Source organism: Aspergillus mulundensis (genome assembly GCF_003369625.1).
Source record: "Aspergillus mulundensis strain DSM 5745 chromosome Unknown scaffold_6, whole genome shotgun sequence".
In the NCBI taxonomy this organism is placed as follows: Eukaryota; Fungi; Ascomycota; class Eurotiomycetes; order Eurotiales; family Aspergillaceae; genus Aspergillus; species Aspergillus mulundensis.
Window position 1 is genome coordinate 1,969,827 of NW_020797894.1, and position 21,303 is coordinate 1,991,129.

The 21,303-nt window shown below is 24.5% G+C and overlaps 1 protein-coding gene across 1 annotated transcript; it reads left to right on the top strand.

The window, feature by feature from the left end:
* Nucleotides 1–18,821: 18,821 nt before the first annotated feature.
* Nucleotides 18,822–21,152, top strand: DSM5745_06791 (uncharacterized protein; the record flags this gene model as incomplete). Its single annotated transcript, XM_026748807.1, has 3 exons — nucleotides 18,822–19,648; nucleotides 19,702–19,810; nucleotides 19,869–21,152. 3 exons carry the CDS (start codon nucleotides 18,822–18,824, stop codon nucleotides 21,150–21,152), a joined length of 2,220 nt encoding a protein of 739 aa, XP_026603111.1.
* Between the last annotated feature and the right edge of the window lie 151 nt (nucleotides 21,153–21,303).

The following is a 21,303-nucleotide window of genomic DNA, read 5'->3' on the forward strand; positions in this document are numbered from 1 at the left end:
ACGTGATTCATTACTTCGTCAGTAATGAATGAACCTCGGTCAGCAATTTTGGGTAAGGAATTATTCTTTACGGTAAATTGTACAACCCTAGTAGGAATCCATTCGAGCACTGAGGCATTTTCGCTGGCCTTACCAAAGGGGAAAGTGCTTGAAGATTTGAGTGCCTCCAAACCGCCTAAAATGGTTAAAGAAGCACAGAGCTCGCCACTGGGTTTGCGGAAAACCAGCTCACATGTGCAATTGGAGGTCGAAGCACCATTCCAAAGCAGAGCAACCTACCTTAGCATGAATTCCTTAAAGGCCTGGCGCTCTTCCACTTTCCACTCTAAAATAAATTTGCTTTAGTCAAACCCAATCATATCGTGGGTCATCCCGGAGGAATATCTAGCCGGAGGCAGAAATGACAATTCATCCCCACCACAGGAGACTCGTGAAGGGCGTCATGGCTCCGGCCAGCCTGGCTGAAGGGAACACGGGACGCTCTCGCAATCCAAGGGGGACTATCCCACCACCAGCATGACAACGGTGACCGCGTGGACCGCTTCGGGTGACTCTCGCTGGAAAAAGGATGCTGGGGTGTGAGGTTCTACTACCCTGCCGACAAGTTAGAGACCATCCAACAAACCAAGGGGAAAAGAGCTCCGAAGGCAAACCAGGAAATCCCGTCCAGCGGGTGTGTGCGCAATCAACGTCACAAATTGCCCCGGCGAGGGCTGTGTCGTTGGGGAACCGCGACGAGGGAAATGAGGCCATTGTAAGATTGAGGGAGGAAACCAAACGATACCATTACGGCGCCGGGAGGTCGCGGTCTTTATAGCGGCGCGGGATCGGGCGGTGGCGGACGGCATTTCCCAGTTGGGGGTATCCGTTCCCGGATACGGCGGCCCCTAAAGGCAAATTACTTTTTTTAACTAGCTATTTATTTATAAGTAATATACTGTGTTATATAATTATTAAATATTAAAAGCTTTAAAAATTGCACGCTAAAAATTTAAAATAAACTTTAAATTTTAATTTAAAATAATTTTTTATAAAATGCCCTAGTTTCCTACTTATATAGATTAAATTAAAATTATACCTTAATTTTTGGCTTTTTACCAAGAATAACCCGGAATTAGGCTAATTTATTTTAAAAACTTATTAACTAGGACAAGCACTTGATTATATTTTTTATTTATTATTAATAGGCTAGTTATAAAGTTTATAGTTAGTGTTTTATACAGCGCTTTAAATATTATAATAATATTTAAAAATTTATAGGGCTTATAATAAAAAAATAAGTAATAATTTATAGGGGCAGGATATATTATACTTTTATAGTTTTATTTTTTTTATATATAGCTAAACCGTGTAATTTTAACAGGCAAGTTTTTAGGCTAGTATAATTATAAAAATATTCTTAAGTAGTTCTTGTGGGATTACTAACTAAAGTTTATTATTATTTTTTTATAAATAAAGTAGTTTTTTAATAATTTAGTAGGAAATAAAATAAAAAGTATTATTATTTTTTTACTTTAGTTAGGATATTAATAATTACTATGCACCGTGTATTATTTTTATATTTCTAATAACTTTTATATATAAAGTCTAGATTAACATAAACTTTAGAGTATTTTAGTTAAACTAGTGTAAAATCTATATTAAAAAATAAATACTTTATTAGCGTGTTAAGGTTAAGATTTTTTACTATTATTTATATATTGATTCTTGGCAGCCTAAAAAAGCGTCCGCGACTAAGTTTATTTTACCTAAATAGTAGTAAATTAATAGGTTAAATTATTATAAATATTATAATACATGGATTAAGTAAAGATTTAAACCTTTAGTAGCTTGTAATTAAAGTAATATTTTTTTTAAATATTTTAGTTAATATAAAGTAGTTAAAATAAATAATTATAGGTAAGTAACGCGAAATAAATTTTATAAAATAATATTTTTTTTATTATTTAAATTAAATATAAAGTTTTAATTTTTATTAGCTAGTAATTAAACTTTGCTGGTATTAAGCCCTAATTAAAAAATAAAATTAGCTTAATAATTAATTTTAGTAAAGGCTTAGCACGGTCTATATATTTAAATAAGTTTTTAATATAATATATTATTATTTTATGTTTATTTACTATAATGTTTAAATTAATGAAAAAATATTTAAATAAATTATAATATATAAGAAATTCTAGGCAGGTAAACTTTACTTAATATTTTTAATAAGCTTTAATTTTTAAAAATATAAGGTTAAAAACTAAGGTTTTAATAGCCTATTATTTTAAAAATATTTTATAAAAAAACCTTTTAAAAGTTATATTTTATGCTCCTGCAGGGGCGCGATTATAAAAACATATTAAAAAATATAATAGTATAAGTACTTTATTATACTAAAATATATTTTTAGTTAATAAAAAGTATTAGGAAACTAAAAATACTATATAATTATAATTTTTTTTTATTTATTATTAAGCCTAGCGTATTTACATGCTATTTTAGTAATTAAATACTTAGGTAGCTAAAAAAACTTTTTTTTAAATTTAGGCTAAGGTTTAAGTCTTGTAGTTACTAAAAATCCTAGTGTAAGTAACTTATATACTTATTTAATATTTTTAAAATAATAATAATATTATTAATATGGTTTTATCAACAGTGTTAATGCCTTAGGCCACTTTATTAGCCGTGGTAATACCAAGGCCTAGGGATATTAGTGGCCTTAAGGGATAATGCTTAAGCCTTATTACCCTAAATAAAAATTATATAAAATATTTAAAGGCCTTAATAAAAGACCTTTAAATAATTTTATATTTAATTTTTTTTTATATATTTTTTTTAATTACCTAGCCTTACTAGCTAGGTAATTTTTAATATTAATATTATTATATTTAATAATATATTTTTAATTATTTAATTAATAAGCTTTTTAATACTATAAAATTTAATTAAATATAATAATAAGGTAATTACTATAATTAATTATTAAGGTTATTTAATAATATATTTATAGCAAGGCTTATTAATAATATAAATTACTTAATACTACCTATACCTTTTTAATAAAAAAAAAAAAACTAAAGCTTAAAAAATTCTTAAGGGGCCTAAAAACTATATTAAAAATATTAATAAAAATAATTAATAATTACCTAACTTAAAAACCCCTTTTATTAGTATTAATAAAAAATATTTATTTAATTATTACTTTAAAAAACTTTGTGCTTGGGCAGCAAGGTAACTAAAATTTTTTTTATAATTAATAATAATAAGGGTTATTACCTTACCTATATATTTAATTAAAAAATTATATTTTTAATTATATAAATAAAAAAGTTTAAAAATTTTTTAACTAGTAACTTAACCCTAGTTATATAAAAAATTTTTTATAATAATTATTATTACTACTAGCTTTTTAAAGTAAGGGTAATAATTAAGGGTGTTAAGCAAGGGTAATACTTATATTATAAAAATTACTAAAAAAAAATAAAAAAAAAATATTAACCAAGTTTTTTATTTAATTCTTAATTTATTAAGACTTTTTTTTAATATTTTATTTAACTTTAATTAACTAATTATTATAAAATATTTTATAAACCTAATTAACCCTACTAACCCTATAATTATTATATAGTATAACTTATAATATATAAAGGTTAAGTTTTTTTAAAAATAAACTAGCTAAAATAAAAAAATTTAAGGGCTATTTATTTAATTTATTATTTTAAATAACTTATTTTATAAGTACTAAAAAAACGCCCAAGGCTAGCTATTTAATAAAAAACTAATTATTTAAAAAATTTTTAATTTTAAAAGTATTACTAAGTACAAGGGCTATATTAACTTAAATATAGCTAAAATATAAATTTAAAATATAAACTATTACTTTTATAATAAATATATTTTTTATAATTAAGATTTTAGCAAGTATAAAAAAGTTTTAATTATTATTAACTTTTTTATTAACCAGGCTAAAAAGCGCTAAAATACTTGCTAGTTTTAAAAAAACTAAGAAATTATACCTAAATAAATCTTTATTTTTAAGTAACTTAAAAATTAAATTTATTAAAACTTTAAAAAGTATTTTAGTACTTAAAAACACTATTTTTATTATTAAAACATGGCTTAAAATAATACTAAAATATAAAGTTATAATAACTATTTTTAAGTTACTATTAGCCTGCTTAAATACCTTATATTTATAAAAGTTTAAATTATAAACTTTATTAATAAGGCTAAACCTAAATTTTAAGTTAAATAAGCTTATAATTATAATTACCCTATTACTTTTAAAATAATAATTAAATACTTTACCTTATATAAGTAAAGCCTTTATATAAAAAAATTTACTTAAAAAAGCTTTAATAATTATTTTTTTTTATATAATTTTAATTTTAGTAAAAAATTTAGCTATTATAACCTAAATATTATAAACTTAAGTATTACTAAAATTACTTTAGTTAGGGCCCTAGCTAAAAATTTTATATTAAAAGATTATAATTAAGGCTATTAACCTACTAGTTAGGGTAATTAAAAAAAATATAAAATTTTTAATTTACTTTTATACCTAATACTAACCTAAACCCTAATAATATAGGTTAAAAAAAATAATATACTTATAACTACCTTTATTTTAATTATAATAATAATAAATACCTTTACCCTAATTATTCTAAGTTATTTTATTTAAAAAATAGGACTAGCTACTAAATTTAAAAGTATTAATAGCTAAAATAATAAAGGCTTTTAAATATATTTTTCTTATTATTATTAATTTTTTTAAAATTTTTTTTAAAAACTTAAAGCAGGAGGACCCCAAGCCTTATATAATATTATTTATTTTTTAAATTATTAAAACTAAGCTATATATTATTAATAAAAATATTTTATAATACTAGGTAAGTATTAGTACTAACCTTATTAATATTAAATATTTTTAAGTTCTTATTAATACAGGCGCAGGATAATTTTTTATTAATAAAAAATATTTATACTTACTATAACTATATAAGGTAAAGGGCTTGCTTAATAAACTTAAAGTTATTATAGTTAATAAATAATAAGTAAAAATATATAAAAGCTTTTAAGTACCACTCGCGCTTAATAATTAAAAGTATATTTATTATTTATAAAAAATAAATATTTTAAAATATAATATTATCCTAAAAAAGGACTAGCTTTATAAATACCTTTTAAAAATAAACTTTAATATTAATAAAATATATTTTCCTGCTATTAATAAAAAATGCCTTTTTATTATTAAGTTTATTTAAACTTAACTTAATATTAATAGTATCTAAACTTTCCTAAAAATTATATTAATAAAGCAAGCTAAGTGCTTATTATAAAAGCAAATCTAGCAAGCCTTTTTTATAATTATTTATTTTAATTTTAACTAGGATAAAGGCACGGAAAAGGGATTTAAAGTATTTAAATTAATTAAAAAAATTACTTAAAAGTTTATAAATTAATTTAAAAAAAAACTCCTACTAACTTTTTTTTTAAAATAAAATATAATTTATAATATTAATATAAGTAATTTCCCTTTTATTAACTAACCTTTTTATTTACTTTTTTAAAAAAAGCTTAAAAAGTTAAAAAAGTAACTTACTAAGCTTTTAAAAAAAGGTATTATTTATATTTTTACTAGCCCTTAAAAATTTTTAATTATTTTTATTTTAAAGCCTAGTGGTAAATAATGTATATATATTAATTATTAATCATTAAACTAAAAAATTATTAAAAATAGCTATTTACTCCCTTATATTAAAAACCTTATTAACCTTATAAAACCTACCTAATATTTTTTTAAAATTAACTTTTTTTTAAAATATTAGTAGGTGTGAATAAGTAAAGTATTAGTTTAAAAAATAGCCTTTAATACTATTTTTAAAAAATATAAGTTTTTAATAATATTATTTAGGCTAAGCAACGCCCTAGCCACCTTTTAAATATTAATAAATTAAGTTTTTACCCCTTATATAAGAAAAACTTGTGTTATATACCTTAATAATATTTTTATTTTTTTTAACTTTATTAAAAAGTATAAAAAACACCTTTACTAAATTATAATAGCCCTTTAAAATAATAAGCTATTTACTAAAAACTTTAAGTATACCTTTATTATAAAAAAATTAAAGTTTTATAGCTATATTATTAGGTATAAATATACTTAACTTATGCTAGTAAAGTTAAATATTATTTAGGATTAATTAAAACCATAAAATATTTATAAAATTTAGTAATTTTTAGGCCTTGCCATATATTATTAAAAATATATTAAAAATTTTAGTAAAATTATTATATTATTATATAAACTTTTTAAAAAAAAATTACTAAATAAAAAAAAAAGTATTATGCAGTATAATAAAATATTTAATATAAATTTATATTTACTACCTTAAAAAAAGTATTAATTAATACTTTAATACTTAAAATTATAAAGCTATATAAACCCTTTAAAATTAAGATAAATATCTTAAAGTAGGTAATTAGCATGGTTTTTAACTAGTAAAATAACTAAAAATATTAATATTTTATTACTTATAATAGCTATAAATTTAATAATACTAAAAAAAATTACTTAATATAAAAAAAAAGCTTTTTATAATTAAAAAAGTGTTATATTAATAAAATTACTACCTTAAAAATAATATTATAACTAAAGTTATTATTAATTATAAAAGTTTTAAATACCTTATTATTATAAAAATTTACTTTAAGTAACTAGTACGGTGGGTAAAAAAGTTTTAAATATATAATTTAAATATTTATTATTACCCAGGCGCAAAGGCTATTATTTTTAATATTTTTAATTAAAAACCTAACTTTATTAAGTATAGCCTTACTAATACTTAAAATAACTAAAATAAAAAAATAGTAAATACTTAGGTTAAGTATATAATACTAATACTAATAGTTATATTAGCTAAAAATAAAAAAAAATATAAGGAAAATATAATAATAACCTATTTTAAAAATAGTTAATTACCTAATAATAAATCTTTTATAAATTAAGTATAATAAAAAAGCAAGGATTTTTATTAAGGCCCTTAACCAGGCGTAAAACTTAATACTATAACAAATATTTTTTTATATATTAAATTAAATAATTAAAAGGCGCTATACCTGCGGATACCTTTTAAAAAAAACTTTATATATAAAATATATAAGTTTTATAGCTACCTAAAATATTTAGGCCTTTTTAAGTATAATTAATAATTATATTTAGTAGCTTATAATAAAAAAAAATATTTAATATATAGTTTATGCTTACCCTACTTACTAAATTATATAAAGGTTATAACTAGGGTTAAAGTATAAGGCGTAATTTTATATATTTAATAAAAACATGTAATTTTTTAAGTAATAAAAAATTAATTTTATTAAGATATTACTAGTAATACCTAATAATAATAAATAAATTATTATAGTTATTAATTATATAACAAGCTAGCTAGTTACTAAAGCTATTTTTAATATTAAAAATAAAATAATAGTAAAATTTTTATATAAAAAAATCTTTATTTATTATAGGGCTATGGTAAAGTTAATATTAAATAATAATTTAAACTTATTATTTAAGGTTATTACTTATTTTATATAATTACTAAAAATAAAGTATTATATTATTACGCTATATTACCCTAGGATAAATAGGTATATTAAGTAATTAAATAAAATTTTTAGCTTAATGCTTATAAAAATACTATTTAAAAAGCTAATAAAATTATAAAATTAATACTTAAATTAAGTATTATTTACTACATGTATTAAATTATATAATATTACTAGTATAAGTTTTTTTAAATTTTTATATAGTATTTAACCGCGCCTTTTTATAAATAATATATTTATAAAAATTATTACCGCGGAGGATTATATTTTTAAGTTATAATATACTTAAATTATTATTAATAAGTGCTTATTAGCTTATGCTATTAAGTAATAGTATATTTATAATTATAAAATAAAGTATTACTTATTTTGAAAGAATAATTAGGTCCTAGTTAAAAATAAAAACCTATAAAAATTTAATATTAAATAATTTAAACCTTATAAAATACTAAAATTATACTTACTAGGTATATATATTATTACTAAATTAAATAAATATATGATTTATAATCTTATTAATAAATAACACCTTATTTATATAAAAGTTAATAATTTAAAAAAGCTTTAAGTAAGTATATAACTATAAAAAGCCCTTAAAAAATAAGGCCAAAAAATTATAAAACTAATTAAAATATAGTAAATTATTAATATTATTAAGCCTTTAACCCTTTTTTATTTTAACTTATTAATATAAACAAGGGCGGAATAAAATAAGTATAAAAATAAAAAACTATTTTTAAATTAAGTAAAAAAGAATACCACTATTAATAAGCTTATTACTAAAAATAAAAAGTATGCTAAAAAAATAAGAGCTTTTAAGGCTAGTAATACTTTAGTAATAAAAATATTATAAATAAAAACTTATAACCCTATTTAGTGTATATTTTTAAAATTAAAATTAAATAAAAAATAAACTTTAAAAAAAGACTTATTAATCCTAATTAATAATTTAATAAAAAAAATATTAATAAATACTAAAAACACTAACCTCCGCGGGATACTAAAAAGACTAGCACTAAGTATAACTTTATTATTATTATTTTAAATTATTATATTTAAAAAAAAGTATTTTATAAAAAAAAAAAGCGCAGCGCCCATGCCAGGAAAAACCTGGTAAGTAATTTATTAATATTTTATTTATTTTATTTAAAAAAAATTAAAAATTAAAACTAACTTATACTTTAATATTACTATAAACTATCTTATTACTAGCCTTAATTATATTTAAATTTTTCAACCTACTTAAAGTAAAGGCTGCCTGCTACTTTATATTTAAATCCACCTTATTAAACTTAGCTAGTTTTTTATTTATAGCTATTTTATTATTAGTATTTATATTTATATTTTTATTTTTATTAAAACTTAAATTACTACCTAAAACCTTGCGGAAGTAACTAATTTTTTTTTAAATTTTAAAAATAAATTTTTTTTTATTATTTTATTAAGCACTGCTTGCAAGCCTGGGACACCTAATATTAATAATTAAAAATATTATTAACTAACTTAAAAAAGGGAAACTTACCTTTAAAAAAAAATTAAAAAAGAACTAAAACTAAAAAAGGGATTTAAATAAATTAAGTTAATATATATTTTAATATTAATAGTATTAATTCTTATATTAAAAAAAAATTTAAAAAAAATAGCTAAAAGTAAAAGGGTGTTTACTTATACTTATTAAGTTTAAAACTTAAAATCGTGCTAAAAAAATTAAGCTACTTAAATTTTTAGCTTAAAGTAAGGTTTAATTAAATTAAAAATTTTATTAATACTTTTAAAATATATTAATAAGCTTAAGGGGCTGGTAACAAGGTAAAAAAAAAAAATAAAAAGCTAAAAAAATAGTAGTAGGGAAAAGCCCTAGTATAAAAACTTAATTATATTAATAAGTTAAATTTTAACCTAGATTATTAAAATTAACTTTAAAATAAAGTAAGTAAAAACATACTACTAATTAAAAAGCCCTTAAATTATTAAGGCCTATTAAAAGTGCTTCCAGGCTTTTTTATATAGTAATTAAAAAAAGCTATAATAAAAACTTTTTATCTAAAAAATTACAGGGCAGGACAGCAAACTCCTACATAAAATTTAAAATTTTATTAAAAAACTTAAAAAAAAAGTAAAAAGTAAGTGCTAGCTTAAAAATAATATAATATTTTTAAAAAAATTTAGGGGCTATATTAAATTTATTAATATTATTAATTATATTATTAAAATTTTTAAAATTTATTTTCTTATTATTATTAAAATTAATTTTTAAAATAATAAATTACATGGGCTTTTTGCCCTTGCTCCTGCCTAGTAGTTAATAATTATACTTAAATACCTTATTAAAATTTACTTACCTTTTTAAAGCCTGCTTTAATAATAACACTACTTACTTTTTTATTATATAAATTTTATTTATTTTTATTATATAAATTACTATATTAAAGGACCCATGCTTTTTAATAAATTTATAAAATATTAGTAATTAAGCACCCTAAGGTAAAAAGTAAAAAACTTATATTATTAATTTATTATTTTACTTAATAAGTTAAAAAATTATTATAGTTTAAAAAAAGCACTAGGCTTGTTAGTATATAAAAATATAATAAGTATATACTTTTTAAAAAAATATCTAACCCTTAAGCTTGGGGGCTTAAACACATGTAATAAAAATTATTTTAAATAATATTTTATAGCTATTATAGGCTACTTTTTAATTAATAACCATACCTTATTATTAAAGGGCTATAATAAACTATTAATATTAATTTTTAATAATATAAACCTCGCGCTCCCCGAGCCTGGTAAATATTTAATTTAAATTTTAATATTTAAAAAAAAAAAGCCTTAAGCAGCTTTAATAACTTATAAGGTTTTATAAATATAATAATATATTAGCTTTTATTATTATTAACCAAGCTAAAAAAAAAGCACTTATTAAAAAAAATTATAGGTAAATTATTTACTATTTTACTACTAGTATAGCTAATTCTTACCTTTTTTTTAAAAAAAAAGTTATTATAGTATTTTACTTGCGCTTAAAAAGTAATATATTAAACTTTTTAAGGGTTATAATAAAGGATTTTAATAAAAAAAAAAGTAAGAAAAAAAACTAAAATATTTAAAAAATTTATAGGGAGTTCTAGGGAGATAAAAAAAAAATAAGTAAAAAAATATTATTTATTAATAATAAAAATAGTATTATAATAGGGGTATTACTAGTAGTAAGTAAGTTATTAATAAAAGCCTTTATACTTATTATAGTAATAAAACCTTACCCTAAATACTTTAAATATTTTATTAAAAAGCTTTTTTTTTAAATAAATAGCAAATAGTTGCTATTATAAAATTTAAAATAAAAAATACTTAATATTACTAGCTATAAAGGCTAAAATTATTATTTATAAAAAATATATTAAAAGCAAGCGCCTTAAATAAAAAAAAAATATTATTATATATTATAATTTAATATAACAAGGCAAGATTAAAAAAAAGTAAAAAAGCTATAAGGTAATTATAAAAAAAAATATAAAAAAAAATAAAAAAATTAAAAAAAAAGCCTTATATAAGCGCGGGGTTAACCTTACTTTAAAATTAAATTTTTATTAAAATTTATAATAAATTTTTATTATTAATTTTTTAAAAGGGCTAGCCTTTTTAAAAAGTTAATAATTTATAATTTTAACCTTTTTTTTAAATTTTTCTTACTTTTTATTTTATTTTATTTTAAAAAAATAAAAAGCAAGCTAGGGCAAGTTATGCCTGGTAAGGTTTTTAAAAATAAAGTATAAATAAAAGTTATTATAGTTAATAGTATTAAGCTAAAAATATATTAAATAATTTTTATTAGTACTAGTAAGCTAAAATTTTTTAGTTTTATACTTAAAAAAGTTATTTTATAATTTATAAATTTTTTTATTATAAAAAATAATAGTATTTTTTATATGCTATAATATATTTTTTTTTATTTATAATATATTAAGGGATTTAATAAAAATTTTTAGTTTTTTATATTTTTATTAAAATATATTTAAAAATAAAGGTTAATATTAAGGGTATTATTTTATTTAAATAAAAAAAAATATAATTTTATTAATAATATTAATACCTTAGGCTACTTTATTAGCCATAATAATATTAAAATTTAAAAATATTAATAATTTTAAAAAATAATACTTAGGCTTTATTACCCTAAATAAAAGCTATATAAAGCACTTAAAAGCCTTAATAAAAATTTTTTAAATAATTTTATATTTAGTTCCTTTCCCATATGTTCTTTCTTAATTACCCGGCCTTACCGGCCGGGTGATCTCCAGCGCTAGCGTTATCACATTAATATAGTATTTATAAAACTTTTAAAATTTTATAAAAAAAAGGTTTATTTACTATTAAATAAATGTAACTAAGTTTATATAGCCTATAATAACTATATTAAAATATTCTTAATTTTAGTGGCTTATTACTACTAAATAATATTAGTAATTTAAGTATACTAGCTATTAATAAAAACACGCCTTAATATTAATAATTAAAATAAATTATTTACCTTTAAATATATTTAAGATCTTGGTTTATTTTAGGACTAGATATAAATTAGGTTTAAAAATAATATTTAAATATTTAATATTTACTATAACATGGCCTTTGGGTACTATCTTTCTATTTTTTATTATATTTTTTAAGTAATAAAAATAGGATAGGTGCTTAAAGTATGTTTTTTTACTTACTTTATTTTATTATTAGTATAAAGTTTATTAATTATTTTATTTACTAAGTGTTTATTTTTTTATTTTAATTAATAAACCTTTAGTTTTAGCATCCAGGACTTTTATTTATTAATTAATAATATATTTATTTACTAGTTTTTTAAAATAGCAGTTATATTACTATTTAAAAAGTTTTTTTAAATATAATAATTTTTTATAAGGCGGGAGATTTTTTTTATAACCTTTAAAGTTTTATAAATAAAGATACCATTTTATAAAATAGTAATTTAAAATTTTTAAATACCTTTAAAAAAAATAAATATAAAGGTGGCTTGGAAAGCGGTAGCTTAATAAATAAATAATTTTTTAAAAATTTATATAAAAGCTATAATTACCTATTTTTTTAAAAATTAATAACTTATATAACTAAAGTTTAAGTGGCTAGATTAAATCCTGCTAAATAAATATTTTTATTATTAATTTATATTATTATTAAAAAGTTTATATTTAAAAAATAACCTAGTTTTATTTATTAATTAATAATAATAGGCCTAGATAAATAATTTTTAATTTTAACTTTAAAAAAAAAGTTAATTAGCTAAGTAAATAGGGTGTAGCCTAGTTAATTACTTAACTTAAAAAAAGTTTTTATTAATAAAAAGTGGCTTTTTTATTATTACTAGTAAATAGCTTTTATAATAGGGTTATAGTATTACCTAGCTAGTAAAGTATACTAGTATTAAATAAATTTTATTAGGCTTTAATTAAATTTAAAAAGGAAACTTAAGGTTTTAATAAACATGTACTTATTTTTTTAAGTTTAAAAGTTAATTTTAAAACCTTTTAAACCTAGCGTGTTATTACTAATAAATAGCTTTATTAATAAGTTTTTAATAATATATATAGTTATAAAAATCTTTTTTAATACTAGCTAACTATTAATCTAGCTAGGTAAATAAATATTAAAAAATATTATTTTATTTACTTAGTAAAAAGAACTAATACTAAATATTAATATATATTTAGTTAATTTTAAAGTTAGGCCTAAATTTTATATTATTTAATAGTTAATTAAGGTCCTGGCACACCTAGTATCTAGGTAAACCTTATTTATTTTTAATTTTAAATTAATACTTAAAAAAAAATAGTTAAATATTTTTATAATTAACATGGTTTATTTTTTATATTAATCTTAGCTAATATTTTTAACTTTATTATAGGTAAAACCTTAGTATTTGCTAGCAAAGCAGCCAAGTAAGATTAAGCTTGTTTTTTATAGGTTTTTAAGTAAATAAAAAGCAAGTTTTTAAAATTAAAATTTTTATTATATTTATGGCACGTGGCTATAATTATATTAGCTAGCATGGCCTAATTTTTATTAGTATTTAATAAGTTTATATTTTTTAAATTATTAGTTTTTATATATTTACTGGTGTACTAGTTTTAATTTTTAAATAGTTTTTTAAAATAAGCTATTAATAGTATCTTAGCTAATTTTTTAAAATATATAATTAATAAAGGGGATGGTCTAGATTTACTATAGTAAGTAAATAATAAAGTTACTAGTAGTTTAATATAAAAAGCGTAAGTATAAAGTACGCTAGTGTTTAAATTAACGTAGTATACTTGTAATAAAGGAAAAAAAGTAAACTAAGCTAAAGAAGTCCTATTTTAATTTATTTTATACTAGTTTTAAGGTTACTTGCTAGACCCGTGTTAGTATTAGTTTTTAAAGTTCTTTTAATTTTTATTATTTTTAGTAAAATACTTATTTCTTTTAGATTTTTAGGTAGCTTGATTTAAAACTAAAGGTGTTTAAGGTTGCTAGTAAATAGGCAGCTAAGGTATTATTTATTAAATTATTTGCGGTGGTAATAGTTAAACCTAATAATTTAACCATGCTTAGTATACTTATAAATATAGCTAGGGTTATATTTTTTAAGAATACTAGTTAATTTAATAAAAATTATAATAAAGTTTTTTAAAAAGTTTTAATTTATTTTTTATTTACTATCTTATAATTTAACTATGTCCCTTTAAATATTAAACTTAAAGTTTAGGATATTTAGGAAATCCATTACTATAATATAATAGGTTAGCTTATTAATTTTTTAATATAACATGCTATTTAGCTTGCTTTAAGCTAGGATTAATTAATTAAATATATTACTAATATTTATTAATCTTATATTTTTAAAAACTTTTATATAAAAAAGTAAAGGGTTTTTTTAGCTTAAATATTTATAAAACTATAACTTATTTTTTAAAAATAAGTTATTATCTTAACTAGTTAAAGTTTAAAATATTTAATAAGCTTAGTAACCTATTTTTATTTTAAAAAAAATTTTATAGCTCCTGTTTATTTATATAAAATAGCTTAATAATATATTATTTTAAAGTAGCACCCCTTAAATAACTATAAATATTAACTTTTATTATTACTTCTTTCTTAAGAATTACTATATTAGGAATATAGTTAATAAAGGTTTATATATTTTTATAAAAAGTTTTTAACCCGCGCTTTTTTATTAATAAATTCTTATTATTAACTTTATTAGGCTAAAAGTAGTTAATATTTTTTATTTTTTAATAGTATTTTTTAACGCGGCTTTAGCCGGCGGAGGCTTTTCTTAATAAAAACTAGTTTTAGTTTATTAGCTAGTAAAATAAATCTACCTTTTTTATGTTTATATTCTTTTTTTATATTTTTTTTAGTTTTAATAAAAAAGGTTTAGGGGTTTTAATTTTAGTTCCTATTTTTAAGGCGCTTGTAAATACACCTTTAGCCTTTTAAAATAGGGTTTTAGTTATTAGGTCGGGCTAGAAACTTTATAAGTATTTTTAAGGTTTTATTTATATATATTTTTTAATTTTTATATTTTATTTATTTAKTCATTTTTCCGGAAATTTTTAAAGTTTTTTTTAACCTAGTTTTCAAGGCAGCTTGCTAGTTATTAATAATCTTTAAATAGCTATTTAATTTCTATTATAAAATTAATTTAAAGTCTTTATTTATTTAATAAAAACCTAGATTAAAAGGTAGCCAAGATAGCTATTAAAAATGCTATTAAAAAGGCCGTTAAGAAGGCTGTTAAAAAGGCTATTAAAAAGACTATTAAAAAGGCTGTTAAAAAGGTTATTAAAAATATTATTAAGAATCTAGATTTATTTATAAATTTATATTATGGATTTAAGAACTAGTATTAGTATTAATATTAATATTAATTATACTATTCTTTTTTATAATTAGCAAGACAGGGGGATGCCTAGGTTTAGTAATTAGCTTTATAAAATACTTAAGTTTAGTAATTAAATTTGCCGCTATTTACTTTAAATAATACTAAAAATAACCGCTAGTTAAACAAGTTTATTAGCTAGCTAGGCCGTGTGCTATTAAGGTGTTTAACTATTATCTAATTATTTTAATAAGAAATATAAACACACCCATAGGACTAGTAGCTAAAAAAATAAATAAGCTAGGCTAAAAAGTAATAGCTAAAAAAGTAAACAAGCCTATAAATAATTTAAAAAATAAAGGGATATTAATAATAAAAAAAATTAAATATCTTAATAATTGTTAAAAATATTTACTAGTGGCTAAGTTAAATAACTAGCTAGTATTATTAATAAGTAATTATAAGGTTATTAAATTATTATTTTTAATTATAAAAATTTACTCCTGCCTTATTAGTTCTAGACTAAAAATTAATTTTAAAGTAATAATATTATTAGTATATATTAGTAAGCTTAAATATATTTAGCCTAAAAGTTACTTTAATTTTAGTAAAAATAAATTTATAAACACAGGGTATATAATTTTTTAAGCTTTTTATTTATTAATTTATATATTTTTTATTTTTTAACCAAGAAATAGTAGGTTTTTTATAACTTAATAAAAAATTAACTAGTTAATATCCTATGCTAGAAAATAAGTATATTATATAAAAAATAAAATAGCTATATAATATATTATAAAGTTAATAAAAAATATAGTCCCCTAGTTAAATTTTTTTATAAATTATTATTTAACCTGCTAAAAGACCTTTAACTAGTAGGCTAATATTATTAAAGTATTATTTTATTTAGTTTAAGCCCCCTTTATGTTATTTAAGATTATTAATTAAAAGGCTAAGAAAATAAGTCTTTATTAAGGTGTTAAGGACTAAAGGAAGGAGCTGTAAAAAAAATTAAAAAAGTAAGTTTTTTTAAATTTATTAACTAGTTAAAAAAGAAAAGGTTCCCCGCTAACTACTAAATATAAAAGATTTTTAAAAGTTTAGGAGTTTAATAAGCTTTTTAATAAATAAATAAAAAATGAAATGTTTTTTTAATTAAGTGAAGGGTAAAAGTTAATAAAATAAAAAATAATAATAAAAAGCAAGAAAAAAAGATTTACTAGGCTTTTTAAATACCAAGAATTTCTTAGTTAACGCCTCCTGGCCTAATTTTAATTAGCATGCCTAATTAAAATATTAAGTTTACTTAATTAATTATATTACCTTAACATGCTACCATTGTTATTAGTATATAATTTAAAAATTTATAAAATTATTAATTAGTTACTAAAATTAGCTAATTATATTTTAGGTAAAGAAAAGGGGTCAAGGGCGGTGCCCGATGGCAGTATTGGGTGCGTGCTGTTGGGGCCGACGTTGACACCCTGCATTTTATTATTTTAATACTTATTATAGGCTAGTTATTATTAAGTGTAAACTAGGGGCCTTTTAGCTAATTAAACTTTTTTATAAGTTTAAATAAAAAGTAACCTAAAAGCATTTAAGTAAACCTAGGGGTAGTTAATTTTAATATAAGCTGGCTAGGGTATTTATATATAATATATATTTTAAAGTTACTTTACACGGGGTATAGTACTATAACCTTATTTTATACTTTTTTTATACTTTATTTTAACTTCTCCGGCCTTAATTAGCTAAATTTTAATAATATTATTTTTTATTAGGCTAAGTTAGCTAATAAAAGGCCTTTAATAACTTTATACTTTTTTTTTACTTGCTAAGCTAATGTTTATACTAAATTTAAACCCTATACCCCTTTTTTACTTACTAAGCTGCTTCCCGAGCTAAATTCAAGCTGCTAAAATACTAAAATAATAAGGGGTGTATAGTTTAGCTAGCCAATAATAGCTTTATAAGGGGTGTATACCTTATAAAATTAACTAATAATAAACCTTTAGCTTTTTAATAGCTTTTCCCCGCGTTAGTTTTGTGTTATAAAAAGTATATAATTTTATAGCTAGCTAATAATAAGCCTTTAATACCTTTATACTTTTATTCCCCGCGCCGAGCTACTTCCCGTATATAAATTTTTAGGGCATTAAGATATTAAGGGGTATAGCTTGTTTAGCTAGTTAATAGCAGCTTTATAAGGGGTGTATACCTTGTATAATTAGCTAATAACAAGCCTTTAACACCTTTATACTCCTATTCCCCGTGCCAAGCTGTTTCTCGCGCTAGATTTAAAATACTAGGATACTAAAATAATAAGGGGTGTATAATTTACTTAGCTAGCTAATAATAGCTTTATAAGGGATATATACCTTATAAAATTAGTTAATAACAAGCCTTTTAATATATTTATAGTTTTATTTCCCGCGCTAAATTTAAAATATTAAAATAAGATACTTTTACTACTCCCGCGCTATAAGGGGTGTATAGCTTGTTTAGTAAGTTAATAGTAACTTTTTAAAAAATATATATTTTATTAAACTAGCTAGTAACTGGCCTTAAATATTTTTATACTTTTTTTTTTATGCTACTGGGCTAACACGCCATAAGAGGTATACTAGGGGTATAGTTTATTAAATTAATTAATAAAAGGTTAATAAATAGTTTTTTTTACCTATAAGCTTTATATATTTTTTAATTAAAAAAACTACTGGATTTAATTTTTTATATATATTAGTAATTTACCATATTTACTAATTAAAGGGTGTATTAAATACTTCCTGCCTTAGTGCCTTAAGTATTTATACTTACTTATTTAGGACTAGCTACATGTGACCTGTAAACCTTATATATAACATTTCCGGTAGCCACCTAATAGGAGACTCAGGCTTCACCTGCAACGCTCTCTATGTTATTCATCCATCCCCGATGTCCACTTCCAAGCCCGACTGCCCAGACGGATTGTCTCGCCTCAACCCTCCCAGAAAGCATCGCCAACCCACCATCGGTCTGATTTCTGAAGAGCCCTTCGGAACAGGTACGGCCGAGCCCTTCTCTCCTCATCAGATTCCCTCACGCGCTGGAATGGCCAAACCGCCAAGATAGACCCTGGAATTAGCCCTGTCAGATAGAACGTTGGATGTTGCTGAGATGCATCGTTGTTGGTGGAATGAAAAGGGCCGTGTCGAAGATATGACCATGTGCACCCGGCACAAGTATCACTCTGATCTGTCAATGTGGATGGACCTTCTGACTGACACCATGGCGAGGAGTATATAAAGGCCGGACGCTTGGATAGAGATCTGCCTCTCATACATACATCGTTAAGGCTCGCAAGGTTCTGGCTACCATGATGCTCAAGCCACTTACGGCCATCGTGCCTCAGCTTGCGGCAGGAGTGACTCTGGCTCAAGGGCAAGCGGCGCCCGTCTCCTATTCCCTCCAAGTCCTCTCCTCATCTCCGTACGCCTTCGCCATCACAAACAGCGAGGGCGAGGCTGTCGTCACAAACGCCGCGACCCTAGCAGGCAAGACAAATACCTCCATGACCGCCGTCTCTGTGGACTCCAAGGACACACGGATCAGCACGGAGTTCATAACACCCTCCATCGTCCGAGTGACAACCTCAACATCAACGGAGAACTTCCTCTGCGCCCAGTTCAATGTCTCCACCGACGCAAAGCACTATGGCGTTTGGTCGTACCCGTTCAACCGCTCGATCATCAACGACGACATCGCATTCGACATCAAAGGACTGCAAGGGAACGACGGGATCAACTACGCTAGTGCGCGCTCCCCCTTCTTCATCGACAGCTCCGGCTTCGCGGTCTATGCGGACACACAGGCTATGGGGTCGTACGAGTTCCCTGCTTCGACCAGCGACGGCCAAGGCCAGATTTCATTCCGGTTTGACACTACAGATCTGACGTACTACATTATCTTGCCCCGCTCCGATGGGAGGGATAAGTTTAAGAGTCTTCTAACACAGTATGCGAGCCTCACGGATCCGTCCCCGCTCTGGTCGCCTAGGGGGTATGGGCCCATGTTCTGGCATAATGACTTCCAGCGCGAGAGTGCGTGGCCGGAGGGGGTGAGTAGTGCGCAAGAGTTTGTGGCTGACGTCGTCGATAAGCTCGCTGGGGAGAAGGTTAGGGCTAGTGCTATTATGGTTGATCGGCCGTACGTCTTCGCTATCCACGATCGTAGGCTCGAAAAATGCTAATGATGTTTAGGTACGGCACCGGTACAGAGGGCTGGGGGAACTACGACTTCGACCCTGCATACTGGCCTGATATCAGCGGGTTGATCAGTGATGTTGCAGAGAAAGGGTTGGACTTTCAGGTTTGCGCAACCTTGGATGGCATAGTTATACCAAGTTAGGCTAACACTGGAACACCAGGTCTGGGTAGCGAATCGCGCCGTCCCTGCCTCTAAACTCCACAACCAGAGTCTCGCAAATGACTGGCTCTTCCTCGAAGCCCAAACGCCACTCCAACAGGGCCTGGCCCTGAACCTCTCAATCCCAGAAACGTACACCTACCTACAACAACAGATGAACTTCTTCCCCGAGCTAGGCGTCAGGGGCTACAAGATTGACCGTGGCGACGAAAACGAGATGCCGATCCATGAGGAAAACCGGCAAACCTACCTCTTCCACAAACTCATGTATGAGAACCAAGCAGCATACTGGGGCGGCGCCACACCGACCAAACCAGCGGGCTTCTACACATTCGCCCGCAGCGTCCACGACAGATCCAGACAATACACCGGCGTCTGGGCCGCAGACCCGGCTTCAACCGAGAACGGCCTGGCACAAAGTATCCGCCACGGCATCCGTTCGGGACTCTTGGGGTTCCCGATGTGGGGAAGCGATTGCGGCGGGTATACGCGGCGAGTCGGGGACGGCCGCCCTTCTAAGGATCTTTGGGCGCGCTGGATGTGGTTTTCCGCATTCAGCCCTGTGTATGAACTTATGCTGTATGAGGGAAGTATACCCTGGTACGACTACTCGGATGATCTGATGGACGTACTCCGCGCCACGGCTCAGTTGCACACTGAGCTGATCCCGTTTATCCAGAGCTATATCTACCGCGGGGGTAGAGATGGTTTACCAGTGATACGGGCGTTGTTCCTCGAGACGCCGGATGATGACAATGACCAGGTCTGGCGTGGTGACCAGGCCTATTTCTTCGGTGCGGAGTTCCTTGTTGCCCCGATGACAGCTGATACGCGAACCGTTTATTTTCCTGGAAGTGGCAACGACAAATACCTTGAGTATTTCAGTAAGAGGGATGTGTATAAGGGTGGGACCGAGCATACATTTACGCTCAACACCTCTTCCGTCCCGGCGTTCGTGCGCGAAGGCGCCATCGTACCGAGGGGCGACTTGTACCGCGCTAACAACCGCTGGGATGAGGAGTGGCGACCGTGGCTGAATGTTGAGGTGTATCCGGGGTATGGTGTTGAAGAGTCTGACTTTGTTTACTTCGATGAGGGGCGCGGAAGGACGGTCGATATTGCCATGGTGGCTGAGAAGAGATCTAAAAGGGTTTGCGTGGAGTATGGAGCGCTGGGTGTGCAGGGGGAGCTGAGGGTGTATCTAAAGCGGGATGTGAAGAGATTCAAGTTGAAAGATAGGGGAGGCAAGGAGTGCATAAGGGGCGTTGAGACCCTGTTTGAGTAGGCTGCTGTATGTTCCATCTGCGATTCCGCGGATATCTGAATCAATATGTTGCTTGCGTTGGATGCGGTGCGGTACACAGAGAAGCTAAATCAGACTAAAAAGGAGCAGGCAGATGCAGATGCAGATGCATATGTGTGGAATCGCTAAATCA